The 26,063-nt window shown below is 37.6% G+C and overlaps 1 protein-coding gene across 3 annotated transcripts in view; it reads left to right on the top strand.

Annotated features, from left to right (window-relative positions):
- The window catches only part of BRIP1 (BRCA1 interacting helicase 1), a 189,346-nt gene that overhangs the window by 39,907 nt on the left and 123,376 nt on the right, over positions 1-26,063 (top strand). For all 3 annotated transcript variants that reach the window (XM_044994192.1, XR_006574431.1, XR_006574432.1), the window contains exons 10-14: positions 5,008-5,140; positions 5,754-5,908; positions 6,856-7,027; positions 7,142-7,282; positions 7,739-7,900. In XM_044994192.1, coding sequence (XP_044850127.1) covers positions 5,008-5,140; positions 5,754-5,908; positions 6,856-7,027; positions 7,142-7,282; positions 7,739-7,900 — 763 coding nt within the window. The remainder of the gene's footprint in view (positions 1-5,007; positions 5,141-5,753; positions 5,909-6,855; positions 7,028-7,141; positions 7,283-7,738; positions 7,901-26,063) is intronic.

Here is a 26,063-nt window from a genome sequence, read left to right as displayed (position 1 = left end):
CCACATTAGAGAAACTTATGTTCCCAGAGAAAATCTTCCACCCTGAAGGTAGAGAAAAATGCCATGCAAACAATGTTTCAAGTGTTGTGAGAGTAGACATCCTCTGCTGGTTTAGTAAAAGACAATTGGAGTTTGCTTTAACTAAAGGCAGGGCAGGTAGCAACACCTATAGTTAAGGCTACCCAACACTTTTCATTTGCCAGTAATTTTGCCAAACATAAACCATTTGGGCTGATAAAATTTGCCAGGCAGGATGTCTGCCTAAGACTGAATTTTTTTTTTTTATTTTTTAAAGTTTCACCTAAAATAACTCAGCCATTTCTGAGAACAAGGTCAGGGAGAAATGTTCTTTTTCCCTGGTTAAAAAAAATAAAATCTTACAACTGTTTGGCTGAGACTCTCTAATATCTCCATGCTTCAGAACAGGGACTTGAAATTTCGCAAGTTGGGGGCACCTTGGTGTCAAGCATCCCTGTAAAAATTTGCCCAAATCTGGCCAAGTTATAAGGCTCTGAAAAATTGCAGTGTGCACATGCTCAGTAGAGACATGTTAGTGTTTGGCAGCTAAATTCTCCAAAGATTCTGTCTGCACTGATCATGCGCTACCCTCTCACAGCTTCTGTCTGTGGCCAGACTGTGTTTGTTTTGGCCCCACAGACCAACTAGGCATGCTCTCTCCCTTGGCTGCAGGAGCTATGTAGGACTTTCCCTGCAGTTGTTCTTTCCAGAAGTCACTGTGAAGCCATGCACAGGAACTGAGAGCAGGGAGAATCCTGTTTTATCAGTGCTCTCCCTGCTGGTTGTGGAGTGGAAGGAGGCAGCAACCTAACTTGAGTACACAGTGGTGAGGAACAGGGGCAAGGCATAAGGGATAGGAACCTGAGGGGAGCATGGTGGGGTTAGGAGCAAGAACTGGCAGGGAGGAACAAGGACAGAAGATAGAGGAGGGGAGAGGAAATAAGAACAAAGGTGAAGCGGGGTGAAGGACAGGAGCTATGGAGTGGAGAAGATCAGACTGGGCGACGAAGAACATGGACAAGAGTTGGGGGCAAGACAAGGAGACAGAGCAGGCGGGCAAGGGCAGGAGCTGAGTGGGAGGGGGACAGGTGTAGGAGCTGGACAGAGCGGTTATAGAAGCAGAAGGGGCAGGGAGAGGCTGGGAGAACAGTGGCAGAAGGGTCTATAACCACTAGAACTTGGAACTGAACCCATTATTGATGAGTCTTAACATTCCTTTGCTGTCTAGCAAATAGCTGTGAAACCTTCTGGTAAAATGTCTCTCTCTGTTTCCATCTCCTCCTTGTGCCAGGTCCTCAAAGAAGTAATAGCCATCTTCTATTACCAGTTACTCCATTAGCTTAAGTGGTAGTGGATAGCATTGTGGATCTAAAGATCCCAACCCTGCTGATGTTGTTGTGGAGGATGCATGTGGTCAGGGGTGAAAGTAATGCTGAAGACTTACCGGCATGGGGGTGGGGGGGTCAGTGTCCCCTAGCCATCCCTTCCAAGCTTCCTGGCCCACGCCACCTGGGGCTCCAGCAGTGATTTAAAGGGCCCGGGGCTCCAGCCGCTGCCACAGTAACAATAGCGGCGTCCGGAGCCCTGGGCCCTTTTAAATCGCCGGTCCCGGGGCAGCTGCTTCCCCCCCGCCCGCCCCACATCGGCAGCCGGGAGGGGCAAAAGGGGCAGCGACATTAAAGCCAGCTGGGTACGGGCTGGTACCAGCAGCCACTTTTTACCGGTACACGGTGCCAGTTTACTTTTACCCCTGCCTATGGTTCTTCATGCTGCAATTGTGTTTTTTCAGTGTTGAAGTTTTTTAAAAACGTAGGTATTTTTGATTAAAATTTCCTACATTAAAAGAATGCTAAGGTTTCAGAGTCGAGCACTTGACTTAGGAAATGCCAGAATGCAATACTGGTTTGTTTGTTTGTTTGTTTTCCCTACCGGGCCTGTCCTTTAGTGCACAGGATGGATGGGACTGAATCATGGTTGTGTAGTGAATGAAGCTCATGCCTGTAGGACCTCTGCCTCATTTGTTGCAGAATTTGGAAGGTTTATGGTGAATGAAGCAGGGAACTGCAGTAAGAGAAAGCATAATTTTGTGGTTAAGGCAGTTTAATGCCACCACAGAGCTGATTGGAAACTGGAATTCCCATTCCATGGCAAATTCTGAAATGTTAAGAATAAAACTCATTCTGAAATGGAACAAACAATTGAAATTTATTGAAATTGAAAAATTCCAAAGTTTTGTTTTGAAAAATATAGAAATAATATTTTTTTGACCTTTCTAAGTGTTTCCGAGGCTCCCAGAGTTGCCTGGATAATCTGGGCTTTTTGAGGAGCCTGAAAATAAGGCTGCCCAGACTCTCAGCAGTCCACCTGCCTGAGAGCTGGGCAGCTTGTGGAATCTAGAACATAAGAATGGCCATTCTGGAGCAGATCAATGGTCTATCTAGCCCAGTATCCTCTCTTCCGACAGTGGCCAATGCTAGATGGAGTGAACAGAACAGGGCAGTTTATCAAGCGATTTATCCCAGTTGTCCTGTCTCAGCTTCTGGCAATCAGAGGACTAGGGACACCCAGAGTATGAGGTTGCATCCCTGACAATCTTGGCTAATAGCCATTGATGTTTCTTTCCTTCATGAACACATCAAATTCTTTTTTGAAGCCAGTTATATTTTTGGCCATCACAACATCCCCTGGAAGTGAGTTCCACAGGTTTATTGTGCATTGTGTGAAGAAGTACTTCCTTATGTTTGTTTTAAACCTGCTGCCTATTAATTTAATTGGGTGACCCCTGGTGAAGATGTAAATAACATTTCCTTATTCACTTTCTCTACTCCCTTTTTATAAACATCTGTCATATCTCCCCTTCGTTGTCTCTGGGCAGTTTGAGAGTCTTGGAGACATGGATGATAGTCTGACAGAATATTAAAATTTTCCTGCAAAAAAAATTTAAATTTTGCAGAAAGTTAATTTTCTGCCAGAAAATTGTTCCACAGAAAATGCCCAACGAACTTGAAGGGAGAATGGAAATTTCTCTGCTCCTGCTACAGAGTTTCTATGTGATGTTGAGCAAGTCAGATAAATAAAAAAGCAGCCAACCTCCACCACCATTTCATTCTCCTTTGTGTTTTGACTGTACAGTGCCATATATAGTAGCTGCTACTGTAATTTAAATAATAAATAACTGGTACCCAACTGTGCATGTCCAAATATTCCAATTAAATAATTTCCTCCTTCATCAGAAACCTATCTGACCAGTGGAATAACAATAAGAAATAACAAAAGTGGCTTTGTTTATATTAACTGAGCTTATCTTAGTAACATTTGGGACAAGCATTTTGTTATAATATTGGTCTGGGAAGTGTTGCTCATTTAGGAAGTCCCTGTTATTATTAGAGATTAGGTACACCTTCAACTTCACCCTCCTTTCTTTTCCATTTGGTGCCAAGGGTTAACATTTGTGTGCCACTGAGACAGAATAATTTCCCTGTGGCCACTTATTCTCCTTTGTTGGGTCTTTCAAATGTTAAACTTCTTAGCAGCAGAGGAGACCAACAAGGCTTGAGATTTGACCGCCTCTGGCTTTTTAACCTTATCAGAAAAACTCAAGTTGATTCTCTTGTCAAGTCTGCCAACCGTAGGGAAAGCAGCGGGTGGAAAGCAAGAGACTGAGTGTAAATGACCAATAATTAGTATTATCTTTTTGCACAAACTGGCAGGTCTGGGCCCGTTGAGTGAGTAACCAGAAAAATTCTACATCCGTTTAAAAAAGTCTCTTAAGTGCATTCTAGAATCAAACATAAGCACATGTTTTAGTGCCCTTTCCTACACTTGAAAGGATTTGCCAGTTCCCCTAGTGGAAACACAGCTTATACTAGCAAAAGAGTGCTTGCATCCTGTGTTTCTTCCTCCATGGCTGTAATGAAGGGATGTGGTTTAATTAGGCTGATGTAACTCATCTTGGAAATACTTCGCAATGAGCTGTATGGTGCAGGTTGTCACTCTTTCCTTAATCATACCAATTACAGAGGTAATGAATGGTCTTTAAAGCATAATAGCTTAAAATAAGGAATGGAGCAAGGCTACACAAATATTTCCTATGCATTCCTCACAAATTAAAGAAACAAGTTATATTTTTATGTCCTTTTAAAATAAAGTTTAAAAAATAATGTATGGGGTGGGGGAGGAGGGAAATGTCAACACTAGGGGATAGATTTTTCTCTGACATCCACCAGCATACATCAGAAGTAGCTCTAATTAAAGTCAGTGCAGTTCAAAGGTGTAAAACTAGCAGAAGAGAGAATGGAATCAGACCCTAAATGCAGAGCCCTCAACCTTTTGATTAACGATATTAATTTGAAATAAGTACCATATATACTCGTTAATTAGCCCGTTCCTTTATAAGCCAACCCCACAAGATGGTTAGGTAAAAATAGCAAAAACTGTATCACCCTTTCATAAGTTGACCCTATATTTCAGGGGTTGGCAAACTTTGGCTCCTGGCCCGTTAGGATAAGCCTCTAGCGGGACTGGACATTTTGTTTACCTGGAGTGTTCAGTAGCATGGAACCCGCAGTGGCCGCAGTTTGCCGTTCCCAGCCAATGGGAGCTGCGGGAAGTGGTGCCTCTTTCTGCAGCTCCCATTGGCTGGGAACGGTGAACCGCGGCCACAGGGAGCTGAGGGCCTCCGTGCCTGTGAATGCTCCAGGTAAACAAAATGACAATGTTTTAGCTATTCAATTCAATGATTCCATAGAGTTTAAAATCATCAAATTTTGGTGTAGACACATTTATAAGCCGATCCCCACTCTTTGATGCGTCATCTTTTTACCAAAAATATTAGGCTTGTGAATGAGTATATACAGTATTAATAATATCACAGGAGTATGGTACAATTTGTGAAGCTCATTCAGTTTTGCTTCCTGGAAACGATCATACAAGATCATTGAAATTAATGCAGGAATGATTTACAATTATTATTACTGTCTTCATTTGCAGTTGGCTGCAGGAAAGCTCTGGTCAGCTTAAAGAAAGGGGATATGAAACCTCCTGTAAAGTTTGGAGTGGAAAGGAAATGCTCGCCATTTTGCACAATATGGGAATAACAAATGCTACATTTCCTATCTTGCAGGTAGAGTTTTCTGTTACAGAAATTATTATAAAAATACATAATATTATTTGGTTTCATGTTTTAAAATACACGTACACTTCTTTTTAAAATTTAGTCCAGTTTCTCAAAGCTGTCTTAGAAAAGTGTGCATGATGAAAATCAAAGGTAAATCCACAGAAACTAATACAATCACACCTGCATAAAAAAGTGCCAGTGGCGAATCAAGTTCTAAATCTACTACAGTAATTTATTTTCAAAGTAGCAGACACTGACCTTGTTACAATGGTCTTATAATTACTTTATTTCTGTTTTAACAAAGAATAACTGTGATCAGATAAAATTATTCAAAGCTGTGACAATGTAGTGACTCTTAGTTCTGTCTTTACTGACCATCTACATTCAGATTGACTAACAAATCATATTTAGTGCATGCTTCAGCCAGTCCTTTCTTTCTGTACAGTACCAAGCACAGTGAAAGCACTGAGTTAAGTACTAAGAATGTTATCTTCAGTCTAACTTCTCTAGCTGCATTGAGAGAAGTTGTTTTAAAATACTGTGGTGAACACTTTATTTGTATGCATTTATTTTGGGAAGATTTTTAGGATGATATTAATGAGGAGTTTGCCTGTTGCAGAAACATTTTGCAGCTGTCCTTGAAAAAGAAGAAAAAGTATCGAATCTTCATGAAGGAGATGAGCTTATTGAGGTTCCTATTGTGAGCCCTGCCACTCAAATTGTGCTAAAAGGGTTATTCATGGTTCTGCTATATCTTTTTAAAGATAACAACAGGTTGGTGGAAATATATAGCCTGAATTGTGGACTTTTTTTCATTCGCCTTTCTACCAGATATATTTAAATTGCAAGTGAGTGCATTTTTGTAAACATCTGATTGTTTATATGGAGATGGAAAGATGGCAAATATAAATATTTCCCCTAAGACATTTGGGTAGTTTTGGTACGCATGATAAAGAAAAAATGAGCACTTGTAGGAGCCAAGCAAACTGGAGGCATGCATAGTACAAACATGTTCCTGCTTCTTTGCCAAGTTGTCTCTTTCTCAACTATTCAGCACCTCTGCTATTTATTTCAGTGTCAGGTTTCTCCTGAGCAAAACCTACCAATTAAACAGGATTGTGCCAAAAAAATTTCTCATGTGGGTAAACATCCAGTAAGTAGTAGGTTGATGTCACCAAATTAATTTTCTTTTTTATATAACTAAAATGTTGAGTGTGGTTTCTCTAAAGGTCAGACTAGAATATTTTCTTGGCATGTTGCCTAACACCAGTATGCAATTTAATTATTTTAAATTAACATTAAAGTGATCTAAACTACTCTTTTGATACCTTCACTCTTAAAGCCACTGTAGCTATTAAATATTTTGTTTTAGAACTAATTCTGTAATACATGGTTTAGCAATTATAGGGGCTCTTTATGTTTCTTAAATGGGAAGTTGTATAACTTTTGATAACTTATATCTTAAATCATGGTCTTTGTTTCTAGTGTAGCGTACGTTCTTCCATATATTGTATGCACAGTTGCCAGCTCATTTTATTATAGGCAGAGTTTGGTACAGCATTAGCCTGGACGATTAAGGTGGAACCACATTCTGTCAACACTGGTTTTGTTGTTTCAGAGTTTAATGCAGAACCCACTTGACAGATATTCTGAAATATATTTAACAAACACAAGTGACGGTTACATCTATTTACCAGTTATATTAATTTACTTCTGTATAGATTTGCAGATGACTACAGAGTTGCTTTGCAACAAACATATGTTTGGACAAATGAAAAGCAACCTGATATTCCAGATAAAAATGCTTTCTTTGTACAACCAAAACATCAGAGGAGTTCACGGCAGAAAACAGCAGTCCATACGCTTAACTTTTGGTGCTTGAATCCAGCTGTGGTAAGCTATGTACAAAGTGAACCAGCAACTCCTTACTGACCCTTATTTGATCACAAATACAAATATAATAGTTTGTACTGATTTTACAAAAAAATTTTTTTAAATTTTCCCTAGGCCTTTTCAGATTTAAGTGGTAATGTCAGGACAATTGTTCTAACGTCTGGTACGCTCTCTCCAATGGACTCATTTTCTTCAGAACTTGGTGTGAAGTTTACTATCCAGCTTGAGGCAAATCATGTTGTTCATAACTCACAGGTAAATGTTTGCAGCATTGCTTTCACTCCTGAAACTTTAATATTCATTATAAATGGCAAGTTAAAATGAAGACCATATAAACTCGTTCTATTTCTATAACTCAAAATGGAAAGAGTAAAATAGACATTTACTTGCATTGAGAAAATTGTCAACTAAGTGTTTAAATGAAACTATACTTGATATATAATAATCCTAAATAAAAGTAGTAATAGTAGGAAAGTATTATTATTATTATTTCACCAGTACAGCTAAAAAGTAAACACTTTTAGCTGGTAACAGCACCTCTCACTTTGGTAACTTGCTACACTCCATTCTTTCTGTTTATTGATTTTATATTCTTGTTCCTTAGCATTAATCTGTTCAGAAATAATCTTAATATTTTGTTTACTTCAGTTTTTACATTTCCCTATTAATTTGGTGTAAATATGTATCTAAATTGAAATATTAATACAACAGGTTTGGGTCGGCACCGTTGGGGCAGGCCCCAAGGGTCGGAAGTTGCATGCCACATTCCAGCATACAGAGACCTTTGAATTCCAGGATGAAGTGGGAGCACTTCTGCTTTCAGTGTGTCAAACTGTTGGCCAAGGGGTCTTATGCTTTTTGCCATCTTATAAGGTAAGGAAATTTTAATTCATATTCTTCTCTCTTTTAAAAACACACTTAAACATTTACTCTGTAACTTTTTATCCCTGTACATCAACAGCAGTGTCCATGTTGGAATTGCTTGGATCCTGCAGTTGATTGGTTACAAGTTTGCTTTTGTGCAGTGTATGTTTTGTTTCATTATAGGAACAGTAGGAATATTATTGTTTTGATCACAGTTATCCAGAAAAGACTGGTTTGGGCCTCAGTGCAAGTACGCTTATGTGCATTTGGCATCTGTAGAAAGGGATCTCAATATGATAATAAATCTTGGATACAAAGTGTCACAGTTCAGGGCAACTTTGCCCATATTCCCCCTCCATGGTCCAGCAAGGGCACCTACTCTTAGGCTTCCAGCTCCCCAGCTGTCTCCTTTCTTGGGCAGACACCTCTTTCTTCTTCCAGACCAAGGTATTTCCAGACTGCACAGTTTCCTGCCTATACTGTGAATTCCCCGTAAGACAGACTGCCTAGCAGAGGCTCTAAACAGCATAATTGTCCACTGGTTTAAGTTACCACACAGCTCTTTCTAAGTAAGTGCATTTATTCTTAAGGTAAAAGCATATTAAAAACAATGAAAGAACCTATGTAGATGCTAATAAGCTTACTAGAAATCATCATCACCTTCTCCACAAGGGCTCTGGTCAGTATCAGTCCTTCCAATCCTTCCCTGAGGTTTGGGGCCCTTCACTTGGGCAGAGGATCCTGTCCGTTTATTGGATCAGAAAGAAGGCCCTGAGACAATTTAAAATCAGGTTATTTATCGAAAAGTCCTTTCTTGTCTGCTGGTCTCTAGAGAATCCAGTTGGAATCAGTATATGCCTCTTTCAAGGTGGTGGTACCTCTCGGGACATGTTACAACCTGAATGAATTTGCCGAATTCCCCCCACTCCTCTTCCACCTCCCTCCCCCCCCTTAGTTCCTGGAGGGCTGTGTTCCCCCTCCCCCATGGAATTACATACAATCCCTGGCCCACAGTGGTACATACACTTAATACAGTAAGATTTAACTTAATTCAATAAGCTTTGTTCTGGGTATTGCAGGAAATTGCCATATCTGTTGCAGAAAGAGGAGATGTTCAGTATTTTTCCTTGAACTGTCTCCATGGGTCTAGCTTTTTAAAACCAGTTTTTAAAAAACTCTTACCATTCAGTTGCCTATCATCAAAGGCAACTTTATCTTGTGCATTGACTCAGCAATTAAGATGCCTTTTGCATTTTCTTTATATGCAGTTTGTATAATATACAGCCATTTCATTTCTCTTTCTGTTGATTGTTTCATTTCACTTCACTATGGATTTTAGCAGTGTTTTATTGAATCAAGTGGAAATTGCACAAAGCCCACTGTCCCAAGGGATCAATTTTCTTTATTTCAAAGCATGTATTACTAAATTTTATTGTTGATAGGAGGGTGTATCATATGGCTAAGACTATACCTCAGTGATAAAAAATGAAAGTTCATATTCTTTTCCCATAGTTCTTATTGTTGTACAGAACTCAAATCTGAGGAACAGAATAAATGTGCAATGTAATTAGGAGTACAGGTCTGTTAGTTTCATCAAACTGTAACTGTGGTTGGATTGCAGTAAACAATTTAGTAAAATCAACAGTGGTTTAATGTAAACCTTTTAAAAATCAAAACTGGTATCACTGGAAAAACTGCACCAATTTGGAGCCATTGATGCAGTTCAAGATTTCTCTCCGCTTTGCTGATGTCAGATGTCCCACAAGAAAGAGTAATTTAAAACCTGAAGGAATGGATAAAAAGAAAATGTCCTTTTGTGTGACACACTACTTACATTATGTATATTTTAGATCAAAGGGAATATCAGTTCTTTATCTTGCCTGATGTTCATAAAGAGCTGCAGTCATCAGTGCAGTTACTAGAAATAACCATTAGGTGACCACATTAGACCATACAATGTAGAATTGGTAGAAAAAGGCAGACTATGAACTATAATCCATCATTCTAACTCACGAAACCACATGTATAAATGTGCAAGACTAGCAAGCTGAAAATAAATCTTAAATTGTCTTCTAATTTTATAGCTAAAATTGAATCCCAGGCATTTTTTCAGTTTGTGATGTATTTATGTAGAACAATAGTTGTGACAATGGTACTGTATATGTTGCGTGGAAGTTGTTTTTTGTGTGTATAAACAAAAGATTTTTGCTAAAAAATTATTTTTTGAGAGTAAAACTTATCTCCATTGAAAATGCTTAGAGACCTTGAGATCAGAGTAGTAACTGGCATATTTAGTAAGAATGAAAGAAATTGCTGATGAGCTCAGGTTGTCCCCTCCCCCTTCAAAACCCCAGTTGGCCTTATGCTTCACTGAAAGGACTACTGACAAAAAAAAAAAAAATTAAGTGCATGTCTACGCTGCAATAAAACACCTGTGGCTGGCCCAGGTCAGCTGACTTGGGCTCAGGCTGCAGGGTTATAAAATTGCAGGGTAGATGTTTGGCTCAGGGTCTCAGAATCTGGGCTCCTGCATGAGCACAAATGTAATGTAATAATTGGAGATATACCAATCTCCTAGAACTGGAAGGGACCTTGAAAGGTCATCAAGTCCAGCCCCCTACCTTCACTAGCAGGACCACGTACTGATTTTTGCCCCAGATCCCTAAGTGGCCCCCTCAAGGATTGAACTCACAACCCTGGGTTTAGAAGGCCAATGCTCAAACCACTGAGCTATCCCTTCCTTACCTCACCCCCGTGTCTACACTGCAGTTTTAGAACCCCACAGTCCAACTGTGGTGAGCCCAAGTCAGATGACCCAGGCCAGAGATGGGTGTTTTATTGCAGTGTATGCATACCCTATGTGTTTTTTCTTGGTGGAGGCACTTCCATGGACTTAGCGAAGGTATTGATAAATATACATTTCAGAATTACTTAGCAGAATTACTTTAAACACCAAAATACAGACAACTACAAAGGTCTTAAATATAAATACTATGTTAATACATTCATATGGGCCAGATTTGTATGTGGGGTATGTGGGGTCAACTTTTAGGACTTTATAAACAAAATAGGCAATAAAGGCATTACAGTTACTATGGAACAAGTGATTTTTCTAACTTTTTCACATTTAGTATCATAATCATCCATGGAGTGTGGCACTCCCGATATACACTCGTATCTATTTATATATGTTTTGATTTATTAAGAAGTGCCTACCAATATCTCTAGGCACACAGACCAATTTTTTCCAACTGAGGGGCTTAAAGTGAGGCACTGACATAAAAGTAGCCTGATTTTTGTAAATTGAAGTTGCAAAGGAACCACTGAGCTAGAGCATTCCACCCAGCCAACAGCAGAGTTTCTGTGTGAGCTGTGGCAGCTCAGTGGCTCTAAAAATGATAAATCTAGACAAACTAGAAATTCAGCAATAAAACTAACATTAGAACTGAACATCTCATCACATCACTCAAAGACTCCCCCCTCCTGGTCTAACTTCATTAAGCTAAAATTCTAAATAAATAAATCCGTATTACAGTACCCCTGGATCCTAAAACTCAAGCCCATCAAACCAGTAAGAGAGAAATATGTTCCCCATTCACTCCAAAGTATAAACTGGGACTGAAATAGGAATGGTGTTAGTTCTCAGAAAAACTAACCTATTCCAACCGGGAATGTGATATCCCACAACAATGATTTAGCAAGAAAACATTACCTTAGCATTTATTCAAATAATATTAATCCTATCTAAATGTAAATGATGCAGTCAGACTTTTCAGAACATAAGATTTACTATACCAGATACAGTCCATGAAATATAGAATCTTGCCTCTGAAAATCCTGACAGAGAACCTCTAACTGCAAGCTGGCAATTATGCAATGCTGAACATGATGATGGAGAGAAATTTCCTCTTACACCTGTGATAAGTTTACAAAATCTAAGCTTTTTCTCCATTTTTTAACCATATTCATTTCCCAGTTGTACAAGACAGCCCGATGCAGAATGAAAGAAATGGCATAAAAAGGGGCAGCAGTAGAGAAATATGGGAAATGTGATTTTAAAATATCCTTATTAGTCAACAGGATACTGCATCAGGATGTCCTCAGGTTAACATAGGAAAGCAAAGGTCCCCAACACCAGGGATCTCTTGAGCCATGTTGCTGTAGGAACTATCTTGGTTTTCCTTTCTCTATCCCTCCCTTTGTCAGGCCCTTTGTTCACCAGTGCAAGGCCATTGCTCTGTTTCCCTATTGAGAGGTGAGGAAAAATCTCCTCTTGGCCGTTGGTTGCTAGGTGGGACTATCCCACCAGTTGGTGCTTCCAGTGTCTCTTTTGGATCTTTCATTCCCATGTGGAGCCCCTATTCAGTTGGTTAGTGACTGTGGTTTCCAGCCAGGCAGTTATTTGAGTCCAACATCTTGTCCTTTCCCTTCGTACTCAGTGCACAGTAGTACAAAGTACAGAGGGAAACTGAGGTGCACTGGGGAAGTTTAATACCTCTGAAGTTTATGACATTGTGGAGATTTGCTAAATAAATGTGCATGTCTCTCTTTTTTGAAACATGTTAATCAGCTTGTTAGTTCTCAAAGGGAGAAGCATCAGGAGCTGCTACTTCATAAATGAAATTAATTTAATTTCCCACAAAAGCACATTATGTATTTCATTTATCTAGCACTTTAAATGTTTTCTTCCTTATTTATATAAAGAGAAGGTGTCAGATTTAAACTAGCCTCTGAATATTAGAGTTTATAAAATATCTGCGTATTGCCTTTTTTGGGGAGAGCTCTGAAGCTATGATTTAACACTCAGGCCCAAGTGTAAAGAATGGATGTTGTAATCGTAGTTATTGGATTTGGGAGATGAAGGAACCATGCTACTTGATGCAGTTTGTAACTATACAATGTCAAGTGACTAGAGCCAGGAAATAAGGAGTAGTCTATTATCAGTACCCATGTGTTGCACCTTTATTACATGGTGTCAGAAATAAAAATTATTTGTGGCAAAAGTGGAGCAAATGAAACCACTTGAATCCCCCAGTCTGGAAAGAAATAATTAGGAGTCAGCTATAATGTAAGTAAGTACATTTCTCTCTGAAGATTTTCAAATTACTTCACAAACATTAATGAATGTGTCCTTCCAAAACCTTGTGAGGTAGGAAAGTGTTATCCCCATTTTACTGCTGTGGAAATTGAGGTGCCAAGAAATACAGTGACATACTCCAGATCACATAAAAAGTCTATCAGAAAAGAAATGCCCCAGACTTCATGTGCCCTGTTCTTAAGAACAAGTAGCAGCAAGTTTGAAAATGTTGATGTGCTAATAAGAAGATGCCAGTCAAAGACTGCATTAAACTAACCATATAGAGAGGAAGCTGGCTGCTGCTGATAAAACATCTCAGGTGAAATTTATGTGACCAATGCTCGTTGCTATGGAAACTAGCATCATACTTATTTACTGCTTCCAGTGCTAACAGGTGCAAAAAGCATCCATTAAAGGCACAATTTTTCTGTCAGTTGCAAGTTTCAATTTAGATATACTTTCCTTTGTGTGTGTGTGGGGGGGGGGGGGAATCAGTGCCTCTTGCATGTTTCTCCTACTTCCATTGAATTGTAGTGGTGATTTGCCCTCATTCCACTCAAGTCTGGCCCTTAAAAATAAATGTTTAGAATCTCTAGTCGTGTTTCTCAATGACCGGTCTGTTGACTGGCACCAGTCCCTGAGATCTCCCTGACAGTTTAGGAAGGCAGCAAGCAGGTCCCCGATATCAAAAAGGTTGAGAAACACTGATCTGTACGACATTACCCTGCCATACTATAACAATTTTAATGTATATAAAATTTTGAGCCCAAACTACTTTATAGTAACCCATTTAAGAAGAAGTATTTGACAAGCAGAGAAGATAGTTTCCAAAGCCCTTAATATCAGCTTTATTTTCTCTCTCCCTTTCCATATATTTTGTCATATTAACTGGACTAATAAAAGAATAGATATAATAGTTACATATTTTATTATTTAGTTTGCCAAGCTTGATTCATTCTTTAACTTGTCTTGTATCATATTTCCTTGTAAAAGAAGCGTATAATATCCCACTAAAAATGTTTTCTCCTTATACATCTAATATGAATAATTTCTGTAAATTACTGTTGTCAATCACTGTATTCTGACTACGAGAACCTTTAAATTCAATCTAAGCTGTTTGATTACTGTATAAATAATCTGTATTCTGATTCTTCCTTCTTTGTGATAGATTCTTGCCTAGAGAAGGTAAATATAAATATATTAAAGGAACAAACACTTTTTTTCATTCCTGAAGGTACCACTGTGATATGATGATAGAACACTATGCTTGCACAGAAAGTATGCTGTTGGTCTAACAAAACATTGAGAATATATAAATCTGTATATATTTTCACACAATTGAAATATTTCAAACATATGTGAGATTTTAGTGTTTTGTCAGTTGTGAACAATGGGAAGTAGAGATTTCACGATGGGTATTCATTGTTCAGCATGCAGCCTATATATTTAGAATGAAAAATTAAATTGAAATATATTTGTCAACTGTGCCTTTTTCTGCTAACTATGATTTCATAAATTCTGAATGTTCAGACTCCAAGCTGGAAGAGCTCTTTTGGAATGAAGCCCCAATGAAGCAATTATGTGCAATATTTAGCAACATCTATGGCAGAAATACAATGCCTCATTCAGTGGAAATGTCCTCCTACTCATCTAAAGGAGTGACGTCCTTCTGTATTAAAAAAATGTACCTTTCACAGCCTTTAGACACGCACATACATTCAAAAACATAATTTCAAACATAATTTCATTGAGAATGTCAACTTGACACTAAGCTGTAAATGGAAGTCCAACTCCCTGAATCATCTTCGTGAAGCAAAAGTATGATCAGCAAACTAGGGCTTTTCTGTTCTCTGTTTGATTAGTGGGGCAAATATTTCAAGACTGTTGCTCCCTGCAAGTCCTCAATGAGGAACACCCTAATTGCAATCCACCAGAGTAAATTTCTGGGAACTTTTTCTCTAAACTTTTGGAATGGGGCATGAACACAGAGATGGTTCATTACATAGTCAAGACCCAAACCACTTGTAGATTTAACAGTCAGCACCTTGGATTGTGCCCAGAAACCAGTTTGAAGCCACAGACTCTATATAGAATACTGGTGTAATATTCTCAGCAAAATGGGTGGAGAGCTGCATTTTGTACTAGTTTAAAGTGTTAGTGGTCTTCAGGAGCACATACAGCTTATTGCAGGAATCTATCTGGAAGCCACAAGTGCATTGATATCCATACTAAATAGCTGGAGCACTGTGTTCCCTTCTTCCACTAGCACCACTGCTACCTTATCCAGACTGATCCTGTCATCTAGCTCTCATCCAAGCGTCAGAGAAAATATACCATCATCAGATTGAGGGCAATGCAGCCGAAATTGTTTTACTGTTATCCACCCACCCTTCCTTTTTTCCTCAGATAGGTGCTTTTAGAAATCTAATTACATAGATAAAGGATGAAAAAGAAGAGTGAGAATAGAAACCTCTTTATACACATGAGAGCGCCCCCTGGGCAAATGTACCTCCCTCTGAAAGGAAAAAATGGAAATGGAACCACTAAAGCACAACTCCCATCTGTTTTCTGTTAGTATCTGCAGGTACATCAACAATATCTCCATTGGCAGTAGTATCAAAGGTTGCTGAAAGATCTAAAACAATGCATCTAAAACACCTGTAATTTAATTGTTAACCAAGATCAGCACAATATTTGCACCAAGTTATGGTTTAAAATCAGATTCGAATGGGGTCAAGAGTATCTGAGAATTCCGGTTCATGTATTACCTGCCTCATCTGCCAGTTATTCAGTAACATTCCCTAAAAAGGAAGATTCAGAATTGACATCTAAGATTAGTGTGTGTTTGTATGCTGATTATGTCCAATATACTAGAGCCATAAACAGTTGTATTGAAAAATCCCCACTTGATTTCTCGTAGCAGAAAAAATTCACTCTCTGAATATGAAGTTTCACTTTGAACATAATACTAAATACTAAGAACTTATACTCTTCATAGCCTTTCAGCTGTGAAGAGGGTTTTGTGTGAGAGAGAGATACCACAAACACACAATCTGAATTGTCTTATATTTTTGTAAGATATCATGCACCTGTATGGGTACGGAATAGACATTCCATCTGCTACATTTTTGTTATTGTGCTGTGATCTATGATCCTATATAGGGAACTAACTAATTGACATAACATAAGCGAGCCCAGGTCACTCTCTCTTGTGAGGATAGCGAGGCAGGAAATTATTAAGCTAGCACCTAAGAGGGGTTATGAGTTTTCTTAAATAAATAAAAATGTTTAAAGGATTTTTGGAGTCATCAAGTGGTATATATTGTTATCTCATGTACACACATTATTATTATTATTATTATTATTTCTTATTATAATTACTGCTACTTTTGTCCTCCCTTGCTCTTCCCTGTTATTGTTTGTTATATTCACGTACTGCATCTTGTATTCAATTATATGGTAGTTCTGTGAGGCAGGAACCATGTCTACCTGTATGTTTGTACAGAGCCTAGCACAATGAAGGTCCAATCATGATCAAGGCCTTTGAGCAATTGTGTGTGTGTGTGTGTTACAAATAAGGTACTAAGAATAAACAGCATATAAAACGTTAGTTTTTAATATAAAATTTAGACGGATGTTGAAGTAGTTTAATTCTGTTTACCGTATATATGAAATATCAATAAATACCTACTTACAGATTTAAAATTTTCTAAGTAAAATAGCCTTATAAAATGGCTTAACCTGAGGGAAGGAGTTGATTGGCTGGTAAGTAAGTTCAGCTTCTGAGTATTTCAGTAGATCACCATAAGTTTGACCTTGTTCGCCACAGAATTTTATATCAACATGCTCACAAAAAGAAGGGAAAATTAGTGTGTGTGGGGGGGAGAGACAGTTTTGTCTCTACGTTGTATATTCAGAGAACTGTTACTGGATTTAAAGTGCGTTAGTCTTTTAGGGTATGTCTACACAGCAGTGTAAGCCTAGAGTTAGTGGGACTCAAGTCAGCTGACACGTGTCATGGAAACCCTGGGCTTGAGCATCTACTTGCATTTTAACCCTAGGTTAAGGATTTTCTGACCCATTCTCAAACCTAATGCTCTGGCGTCCACACTGCAGCACACAGACCAGAATCAAAGTAACTCTATCCCAAAGTGCCTAGTGCTCCCCCACCACCTCAGTGTCAACACTCTAGCCCTATGAATGTGTTGCACTGTGGGAAAACTCGAGTAGGGAGGTTTGATTTTTTTTACCATATTCAAATAGTATTTCAGTAAATAAAAACAAGACTTTTCTTAATAAAACCCCTATTTAAAAAAAATGCTGTGTATTACATATGCCAGATATCTGAGATTAATAACCCAGTATGGTAAAATACACATATGAGATGGAAACAATGCATCTCTCACAATTCTCTCATAGCTTCACATCCTGTTCTTACATATTGAACCTGCAGTAATGTACAGACAACCAAAATTCTGTCACTTTTACTTTGAAAGTGTTTTTAAATTTGGATAAATTTTACATTTATTAAAATGCAAGTCTAGACAATTTTTGAAGGTTAATACATTACTGGAAAATGATGATATTATGCAACAAAAATGCATTTATGTTAAAATCAGTAGCAACTCTAGCAAAAACACTCTATAAAAGAGAATATCAGAAAGTGAAAAGATTACTCAGAAATCTAAGATGCTTTTAAACAAGATTAAGATAAGGGCCATTAGGGTTCATGTCGCCGACCTGTCTGCATTAAGATATATCTTGCCTGGTGCCTGCATCTGAGATGATTCATTCAATATGTGTCATATCAAAGTCAAAGTACCCAGCAAGGAGAAGAATGCTAATGCTTATACATTTTAGTGATGATCCATCATGATGAGTTAACTGACCTTTCTTTGGGATCTATTTACAATAAATTGTAATATTTTAGTCCCTTCTATGAGCTCCTGTTGATTTCCTTTGAATGTTGATTTCATAACTTTTTAAAATAAAATTTAAAAATAAGACAATTGTTCAGAAGTGTTTTGAGTTTCTCAGTTTACAAGCTTCACCAATAAAAATAAAATTATTAATTAATTGAAGCATGATACATAGTTTTCTTTGTTTTCCTCTTTCTTCATTTCCTCCTTTACCTTTCAAAAGGCAAATGTCTTCCATTGATTCAGATTTTAATCATATTTCCTCTACATGTGATATTCAGGACCTTTTTCAATATGTTTTAACTTTTCAGTTGGTCTGGCAAAGTTCTGCTTGACAGTTGTAGGGTGATGGTGTGTACTGTACAGTATGCTGTACCAAATAGCTGTATATAGTGTGTGTAGAAGAGATTTCATCGATGTCATGGGTTCTAATCTAAAATGATATAAAATAGTTTAGGGTGTTTTTTTCTTGTGAGCCTCTTAGAAATTGTTGAACTTAATTCAGGCCTTAAAACTATTTTATCTAAAACCTATTGTGTATTTACATCTGTAATTGCTGCTTTTAAACTGTAATTTTCACAGCAGTTGTATTATTGTGTATTGCAATACAGAACTGATAATTCTTTGAGGTTCATTCTGTAACTATGGTGACATATGGAATCATTTTGCTTTGACAGATCAATAGCAAAAGCAATAGTGATCATGACACAAGTAGAATAGATAATATCTGAAAAGCCACCAATCGTTTGTTATATTGCATTCACATGAGACCTTTTAGCCGTATATAATTTCCAGCAATTGAGCCATTTTTTGTTTTGGGGTGTATTTTTAAAATGGAAAAGAATGTAGAAGGTTTGTGACTTGTTCATATTTTTCAAAACAGTTTAAAAATATTATTCACTCTACTCCACTCTGATTAGGCTTCAACTGGAGTATTGTGTCCAGTTCTGGGCACCATATTTCAGGAAGGATGGGGACAAATTGGAGAGAGTCCAGCGAAGAGCAACAAAAATGATTAAAGATCTAGAAAACATGACCTATGAGGAAAGGTTGAAAAAATTGGGTTTGTTTAGTCTGGAAAAGAGAAGACTGAGGGGGGGACATAAGTGTTCAAGTATGTAAAAGGTTGTTACAAGGAGGAGGAAGAAAAATAGTTTTTCTTTAAACTCTGAGGATAGGGCAAGAAGCAATGGGCTAAAATAGCAGCAAGGGAGGTTTAGATTGGACATTAAGAAAAACTTCCTAACTGTCAGGGTGGTGAAGCACTGGAATAAATTGCCTAGGGAGGTTGTGGAATCTCCATCATTGGAGATTTTTAAGAGCAGGTTAGACACACACCTGTCAGGAATGGTCTAGATAATTAGTCCTGCCTTGAGTGAAGGGGACTGGCCTAGATGACCTCTTGAGGTCCCTTACAGTTGTATGATTCTGTGATCATGTTTGTCAACTGCTAGACAGTGTGATATGGAGTTGTCTAGAGATTCAGACCTCTTAACATATAATGTACTGACTCAGGTTAATAATTTGAAATATTATTTTACTTTCTGAACACTAACAACTACAATATAAAGAGAAAACAAAAATATCTGGCATAAACTGGGCCCTACATCCCTTCAGTACCTTTCTCTCCCATAGCATCCACTAGACAGATCTTTCTGGTGAGGCTGGATGTTACATCCTAGAGAAGGTTCTCAACATATCTTAATCTTAAAGAAGCAGTGCTTTCCCTGCAGAGTTCACCTAGCCATTCACCAGGCATTACAATTGGGGAAAAAAGGAAATACATCAGAATAATGATAGTCAATATTTACAATAGGTAAAGTAAAGGGGGAAAAAAAAAGAAACTGACTAATGCTACTTCTAGGATATAGGTAACTAATGAACTCTGGTTCCACCAGGGAGAAGCCTAGAAGGTTACCCAATTCTGAGCTGAACTCAGTTCTTGAAATAGTAATCTCCTTAACCAGATGAATTTAATAAACACACTTTTAGGTCACCATCACAGGTGGAATTAAACTTGAGATCAAGCTATATAAAGATAAAAATATCGTTACATGCAATTCACAGGAGGTGTGGATTTTTCTGAAAGTTCATACCTCCTCAGGTTCCAAATATACCCGGAAATTGCAATACCTGGAACTTGTACACAGGGAAGGGTAAGAGATACAGTAACTCGGAGAATACATTCATTCTCTTATAGGTAGTTCATTTACAAATGTACAACTCACCAGTATTCTGCAAACTTGACTTATTAATTTGTTGATTAAAACTTTTAAAAGGGAGTCAATACTAGTCTGCAACAAGGTTTTGAAATTGTTAATTTCTTGAATCTTGACTAATTGTCTGACAGATTATTTAAAAGAGGGTTTTTGTTAATACCTGTCCTGAATTCTACCCTTTTCTTTTTGTGGCTTATTGCAAAACCAAATGATCTTAGAAGCAGAATCAAGCTGCAGCAACATCTTTACTTCATATATTGGTCTTGAATCTTGATTTAAATTTGATATTTCTTGCTGACGCAGTACATCTTAACATGAAGCTCCCTCTGTGAAGAAGTGGAGATTTTAGTGGTTGGTCAAAACAAGCGTCTGTCATATGATGTGTATCATAGGCTTTCTTTGAATTGCTATAATTCAGTAGAATGTGTACTAAATCTAGAGAGAGGAATGGACTTTCAGTGTCCTCAGTTATAGACAGCTAATATATATCTCATAGCTTGGTTGTGGGCAGTGTTCATTTGGGGGAAAATGGCTTCAGATAGGAAGATAAAGCAGAGTATGAAAGAATTGAGGAAAATTTATTGGCTTACAAAGTGGTAATTGTATGCACTTTCATAAGAACAGATATCCAACAGTTTTCTATTGGGAATAATCAAAGAGTAGAGTTTTGCAGGAAAGGTTTTAAAAAATCTTAGTTGATTTTGCCAGGCAGGCCAGCTCTTCACTTATGAATACTTCTACAGAAGTTGAACATTATAAACTAAATCTTTCCCTTCTGGGACACATTCAGTTCAAAAATGAAATTTGAAAAGTTCTCTCTTGTGCAGCTGGGAGAGTGAAATTGTTTCAGTACTTTGCCATTAGACATTCATGCAGTCCTGTTCTATAAGTCATTTAAGTGCAAAAACTTGCACTGTTGTGGAGAGGCAAAGGTTGTACGACTTGAAATATTGTGTTCTTGTTAAGAAAAATTTGGTTTCTGCTACTGATGTCAGTAGTTGCATCTAATGTTTTAGAACCTAGTAAGAAAACATTTGAATACATAGAAGAAAGTTTTCATAGTTTTTCTGTGGCTATCAAGGTTTCCACTAAATGGTTTTGGAAAGATGTCTGTCTGGTGCCAGAGTCCAGACTTGGATACTTTTTTATGTCCAGTGCAGACTTGGCTTCATTACCTTTTACACCTTTATGAGTCTGATGCATAAACCGTTTCCCTTAAGGTACATTTTGCATCCACTGCTGATTTCAAAATAATGAGCACAATCTAAACTATTTTCTCTGCTCTCTCTAGTCATTACATTATGGGGGTAATGTTGCATGTAAAATCAATACATCAGGAATTTGGAAGTATTAGGATAAGTATCTCATTCTGACTATATATAATGCTCACTTTATTAGAGACCCCCAAACTTATGGAGGATGATGGTTGTTTGTTTTTGAGACCATAATGTTGTCATGGTAACATGAGATCACAGAATTGGATAGTTTCAAAATGTCCATATTAGGTTTGGTATATCCATTGTAAGCAGGTTCTGGGGTGGTATCTCACTGAGGTTTACTTGGAACGAACTATAGAAGTAGTTCTATGTTTAAATTTCTATAACAGGATCATAAATCTCTAGTACAAAGCGGAGGACCTCTTTAGCTTGCTCCTTTATTTTCTTTGTTGAATAACAAATTTTTTCTCCCTTTTGCTTCTTTTTCTGTAAGTACTGTATGTGTTACAAATTTTTGGAGTTTTTAGTATTTTCTGTGGCCTGATCCTGCAAACACTGGATAAGTAGCATTCATGGAAATGGTGATTTTCATATCTTGCCAGAAGTATTGATTAATCAAAGTGAAAAACATTGCTTTAGTTCAGCAGCACTGTCTATTGTAATTATGACTTATTTAAAACTTCGTATTGCTCATTTTCTTATAACTTCTGGACGTGTGTAACTGTCATTTAGTGTATGGAATAAATGGTCTAAGGGGATTGTTAACAACCTGGAACCTTTCACCTCTTGATCACTAGCTCAACTTCAGTACAAGTTTTGTAGTGACCAAAATAAGTTAACCATTGGGTGCTGAACAGCTGTCTAGTGTGAAATAAATTAGATAGTTTCAGTCCAGTCACTAGTGAACCTATCCCCACATCTTGAATTGGCACTACTCTACACTCAAGTAAGCAGTCTTGGGAGAGGCATTAAAGATTGTGTGGGCATAGACTGGTTTATCCTTTACTAACAGAGGTCAGGGTTGAGTCACATTAATAGGATAGTGGGGGAGAAGCATGCATTGCTAATCTCTGTACTGTATCTGCTGTGTGCATAATGGACTTCAGGTATATTTTATCTGGCACTTCTACAGGTACTTATTTTGCTTTAAAACAAATACTGATTTTAATTTTTCAGGTACACCTTTACATGATAGATTGTCAGAAGCTCTTAATTCAGATTTTGGGCTTAAGTCCTTTAGAACTCATCCTATTATGTTGTGTCATAGCTCATCATAGTCCTGTTTCATGAGAACTGAGAAGAATGGGTGGTGGTGATGTGTGCTTAGATATTATTTTAGTTCCTTTCATTCGTGAAGGATCAAGCAGCTGTATAGTTACTGTTTATGTATATGTCAGTCATTAAATTCTTGGCAGTAGTACACACCCTTTGACAAACAGCCTTGGAGTTGTTGTTTAGTTTTATTAAGTGAGGGATTGGTGGCCAAAAGAATGGGGCTATCCCCTGCTACCTCCAAAAAAGACTACGAGAACCTTTAAATTCAATCTAAGCTGTCATCAGGGAGAAGTAGAAGTTAACTCGATTTAACCTTGGACAGTGTTGCACTTCTCCGGTGTTGCACTGCAGTATCTGCATTTGATGAGAGTGCAAGTCCTTGAGCGTACTGTCTGCTGGTCCAGAGAGATGCTACCAATTGGGCCATCCCAGTGTACTGCAGGCAAGCTCAGAATGCAGTTTTGGTATTAATTCTGTATGTTTGGCTCTTCTTATTTTGAGACACCTTTTATCTTACTGGGGTTTGTGAGTTTTTACTAGAAATACATTTTTGAGAGTTGAATTCCTGGTTAGTAAATTTTTCAATTTCTTCTGAAATTTATCTATTAATAAAAATGAAAGGTGATGACAAGGTTTCCATCAGAGGCACTCCCCACAAACAACCGTTGTACACATAGTTCTTGTAAATAAATTTAAGAAATCTAGCAAACAGGCTTTGTTTTCTTCCTGACTGTGACAAAAATAAGGAAGATTAAAAACCTTCTGACAACTTTTACTTATTTAATGAATTAGGTCTATAAATTTACAGAAGATGGTAGTTTGTTTCCCTAGGCCTATTAAAAGCATTAAGATTTGAGCACTAGCTGTTAAAATGAGTAAATGGCAATATTACAAAGTTAAACAAATGCCAAAAAACATTTTCCAGAGTACTGGGATTGTAACAATACCATTAATGAGGGCAAAGAGGTTTTAATGCAATTTGCACATTCTAAAGTTTCAAAAAGAGGTTTTGAGTTAGTACATTATTAATGTGCTGAACATCTGGAACTGTGTAAGAGCCATAGACATTGAGCAAGTGCAGGGTTTCCCTACTAGGTCTAATGCTGACTGATTTCCTCCCTAGTGAGATGCTTTTTTAAAGAAGTTTGAGACAGTAAAATGACAATATCCAGATAAGAGATAAACATTCCACAGTGTCTCTTTGTGAGATGTAAGGAAATAAATGAGAAACCATTACCTTTGTGGAGTCAGAAGGTGAATTTTGGAAATTAAATATGAAAATTAGATTAATTCACACCTCAAGTCATAGTTCTTGCTGTCACATTGGAACTTTCACATTTTGTTTTGGGACCTAGTAATTACTTACTAAAATTATGGGTAATGTAGGTTGGATAACATGCTGGATGGCTTTTTCCTGTTCCTGCATAAACATCTATTTGATAGTGATGTTTACTCATTAAACGCTTTTGGGACAATCATGCAAACTCTAAAGCATGCAAGTGACTCCACTCATATTAGTGTTGCCATTGACTTAAATGGGAGTATTTGCATGAGTAACTTTATTCACATGTTTAAGTGTTTGCAGGTTGGGATACCTTTGTTTGCAACCTGCATGTTTTATTACAGAATATTTTTCCCTTTTAGGTGATGTATGAAAATGCTGGGGAAAAGTCAAGGTTATATAGTTTTATGTATAATTTTCATTTATCTGCATAGTCTTTACCATCTCTAATGACCTAGGCAATGAAATGTGATTGTTTTAAATGTCACAATTATGGCTAAGATCCAAGAGTGAAGAACATCAAGCAATGGGACAGAAAACTATCAAGTGGTGCATGAGCTAGCTAGGCTTCTAAATAGGCTGGTAAACTAGAGATATGTTTGTAAATGAATACTGGTGCTCACTTTCTATATAGCATTTACTCAATATTCTTGAGGGTAGGGGATTCTCTTCCTGTGGAAATATAATCTTAATTTGTTTGAGCCAAACATCTTCAATTACATTAAATACAAAAGAAACCTTAAAAAAAGAAATGAAAAGGCTGTTGGGAACATTATGCTGTCATATTTGCTAACCCAAATTCTGTATAAATATCTAAACAAAAGCCAAGAGAAATGATGGAACTAAACAATATGTCGGAAGTGCCATGTGTCTCTTGGCTGGCACTGAGGACCTGATCCAACGCCAACTGAAGTCACTGGATTCTTTCCAGTGATTTCCGAGTCCTTCGTTAGGTCCTATGATACCAAGATGACCCCTTTCTGGCCAATGCTGATTGAAAAGGAGGGCCTGTTGCCAGTTTCTAAAGCTGTGTCTTTTGCCTTATTCTATTTAGAAGCATAATAAAACTAGTAAAGTGATTTTAATTTGATACTTTATGCCTGGCCCAAGAGATGTTGTTTTGAGGACAAAAAAGGGGACCAAAGAAGCCAGATTTTTAGCGACTTTAAAAAAATAAAATCTACATTTGTGCCTAATGAAGAGATGGAATTTGTTACTAGTTGTCCATTGTTTTTCAAGACTACTCATTGGCGGATTTCTCTCTGATCTTTATCTCAGCTTCTGCTTGTTCCATGCATGGTTTCATGTCCATAAATTGTATATAACATCTTTACTTTCACTGTTTTTACCCTCAATTTTTCCTCATTTAACTGTTTCAGGCTCTGCAATATATCTACCTTGCTTCAGGCATTGCACCCATTTCACAGCACAATTTTCAGAGTTACTGTGCAACATTGGCTGATGTTATCTCCTGCAAGATAGGGTAGCCTTTACACATTTTATTATGATTCCTGAAACTTAAAGAAAGCTGCAGTTTCAGTTTCTCTCTTTCACTTGGATGTAGTTGAAGAATATGGTGAAAAATTAAATTATTTCAGTTAGCATCTGCAGTGTCTAAAATCACTGTGTGTAATAGGAGCTGTACCTTCAACCATCCTTTCACATCTGAGGTGAGTGGGGGGAAGAGAAGAGTAAGGAGGACTGGAGACAGGAATTAGTGAACATATATGTTACTTGCACACACTCTGCTGAATTAAACAACAAGTCTTCTGTAACTAGTAATACAATTTCTGTCCTCACATAGTCTGTTGTAAGCCCCCTACTTTAATGCCATCCACTCATTCAAGTCATTCCGCCAGTCTTCAATTTAGGAAGGAACTGACAGTTCACATCCTTGTAAAATCAATTTCTGTACCATCCAGGAGGCCCGCAGCAACCATATTTCATTTGGCTCAGAAAGGCAAAACAAGTTCAGAATAGCACTTCAAATGAATAACTGAAATGCTGTTAAGTACAGAACCGTAAAAAATAACTTAAATTTTTTAAAGCTGATATCTGTTTTGTTGTACAGAATAGTTATTATTTCTTCACTTGCCTCAGATCATTTTTTAATCTGTCAAGTTGGTTTCTTTGCTTGGTTGGTTACTACTAATGGCTAGCGCAGGTATTGACCATCCAGGTTT

The sequence above is a fragment of the Mauremys mutica genome, chromosome 19, assembly GCF_020497125.1.
Source record: "Mauremys mutica isolate MM-2020 ecotype Southern chromosome 19, ASM2049712v1, whole genome shotgun sequence".
Classification (NCBI taxonomy): domain Eukaryota; kingdom Metazoa; phylum Chordata; order Testudines; family Geoemydidae; genus Mauremys; species Mauremys mutica.
The sequence above is the reverse complement of the archived record's forward strand: the minus strand, read 5'-3'. Positions and strand labels throughout refer to the sequence as shown.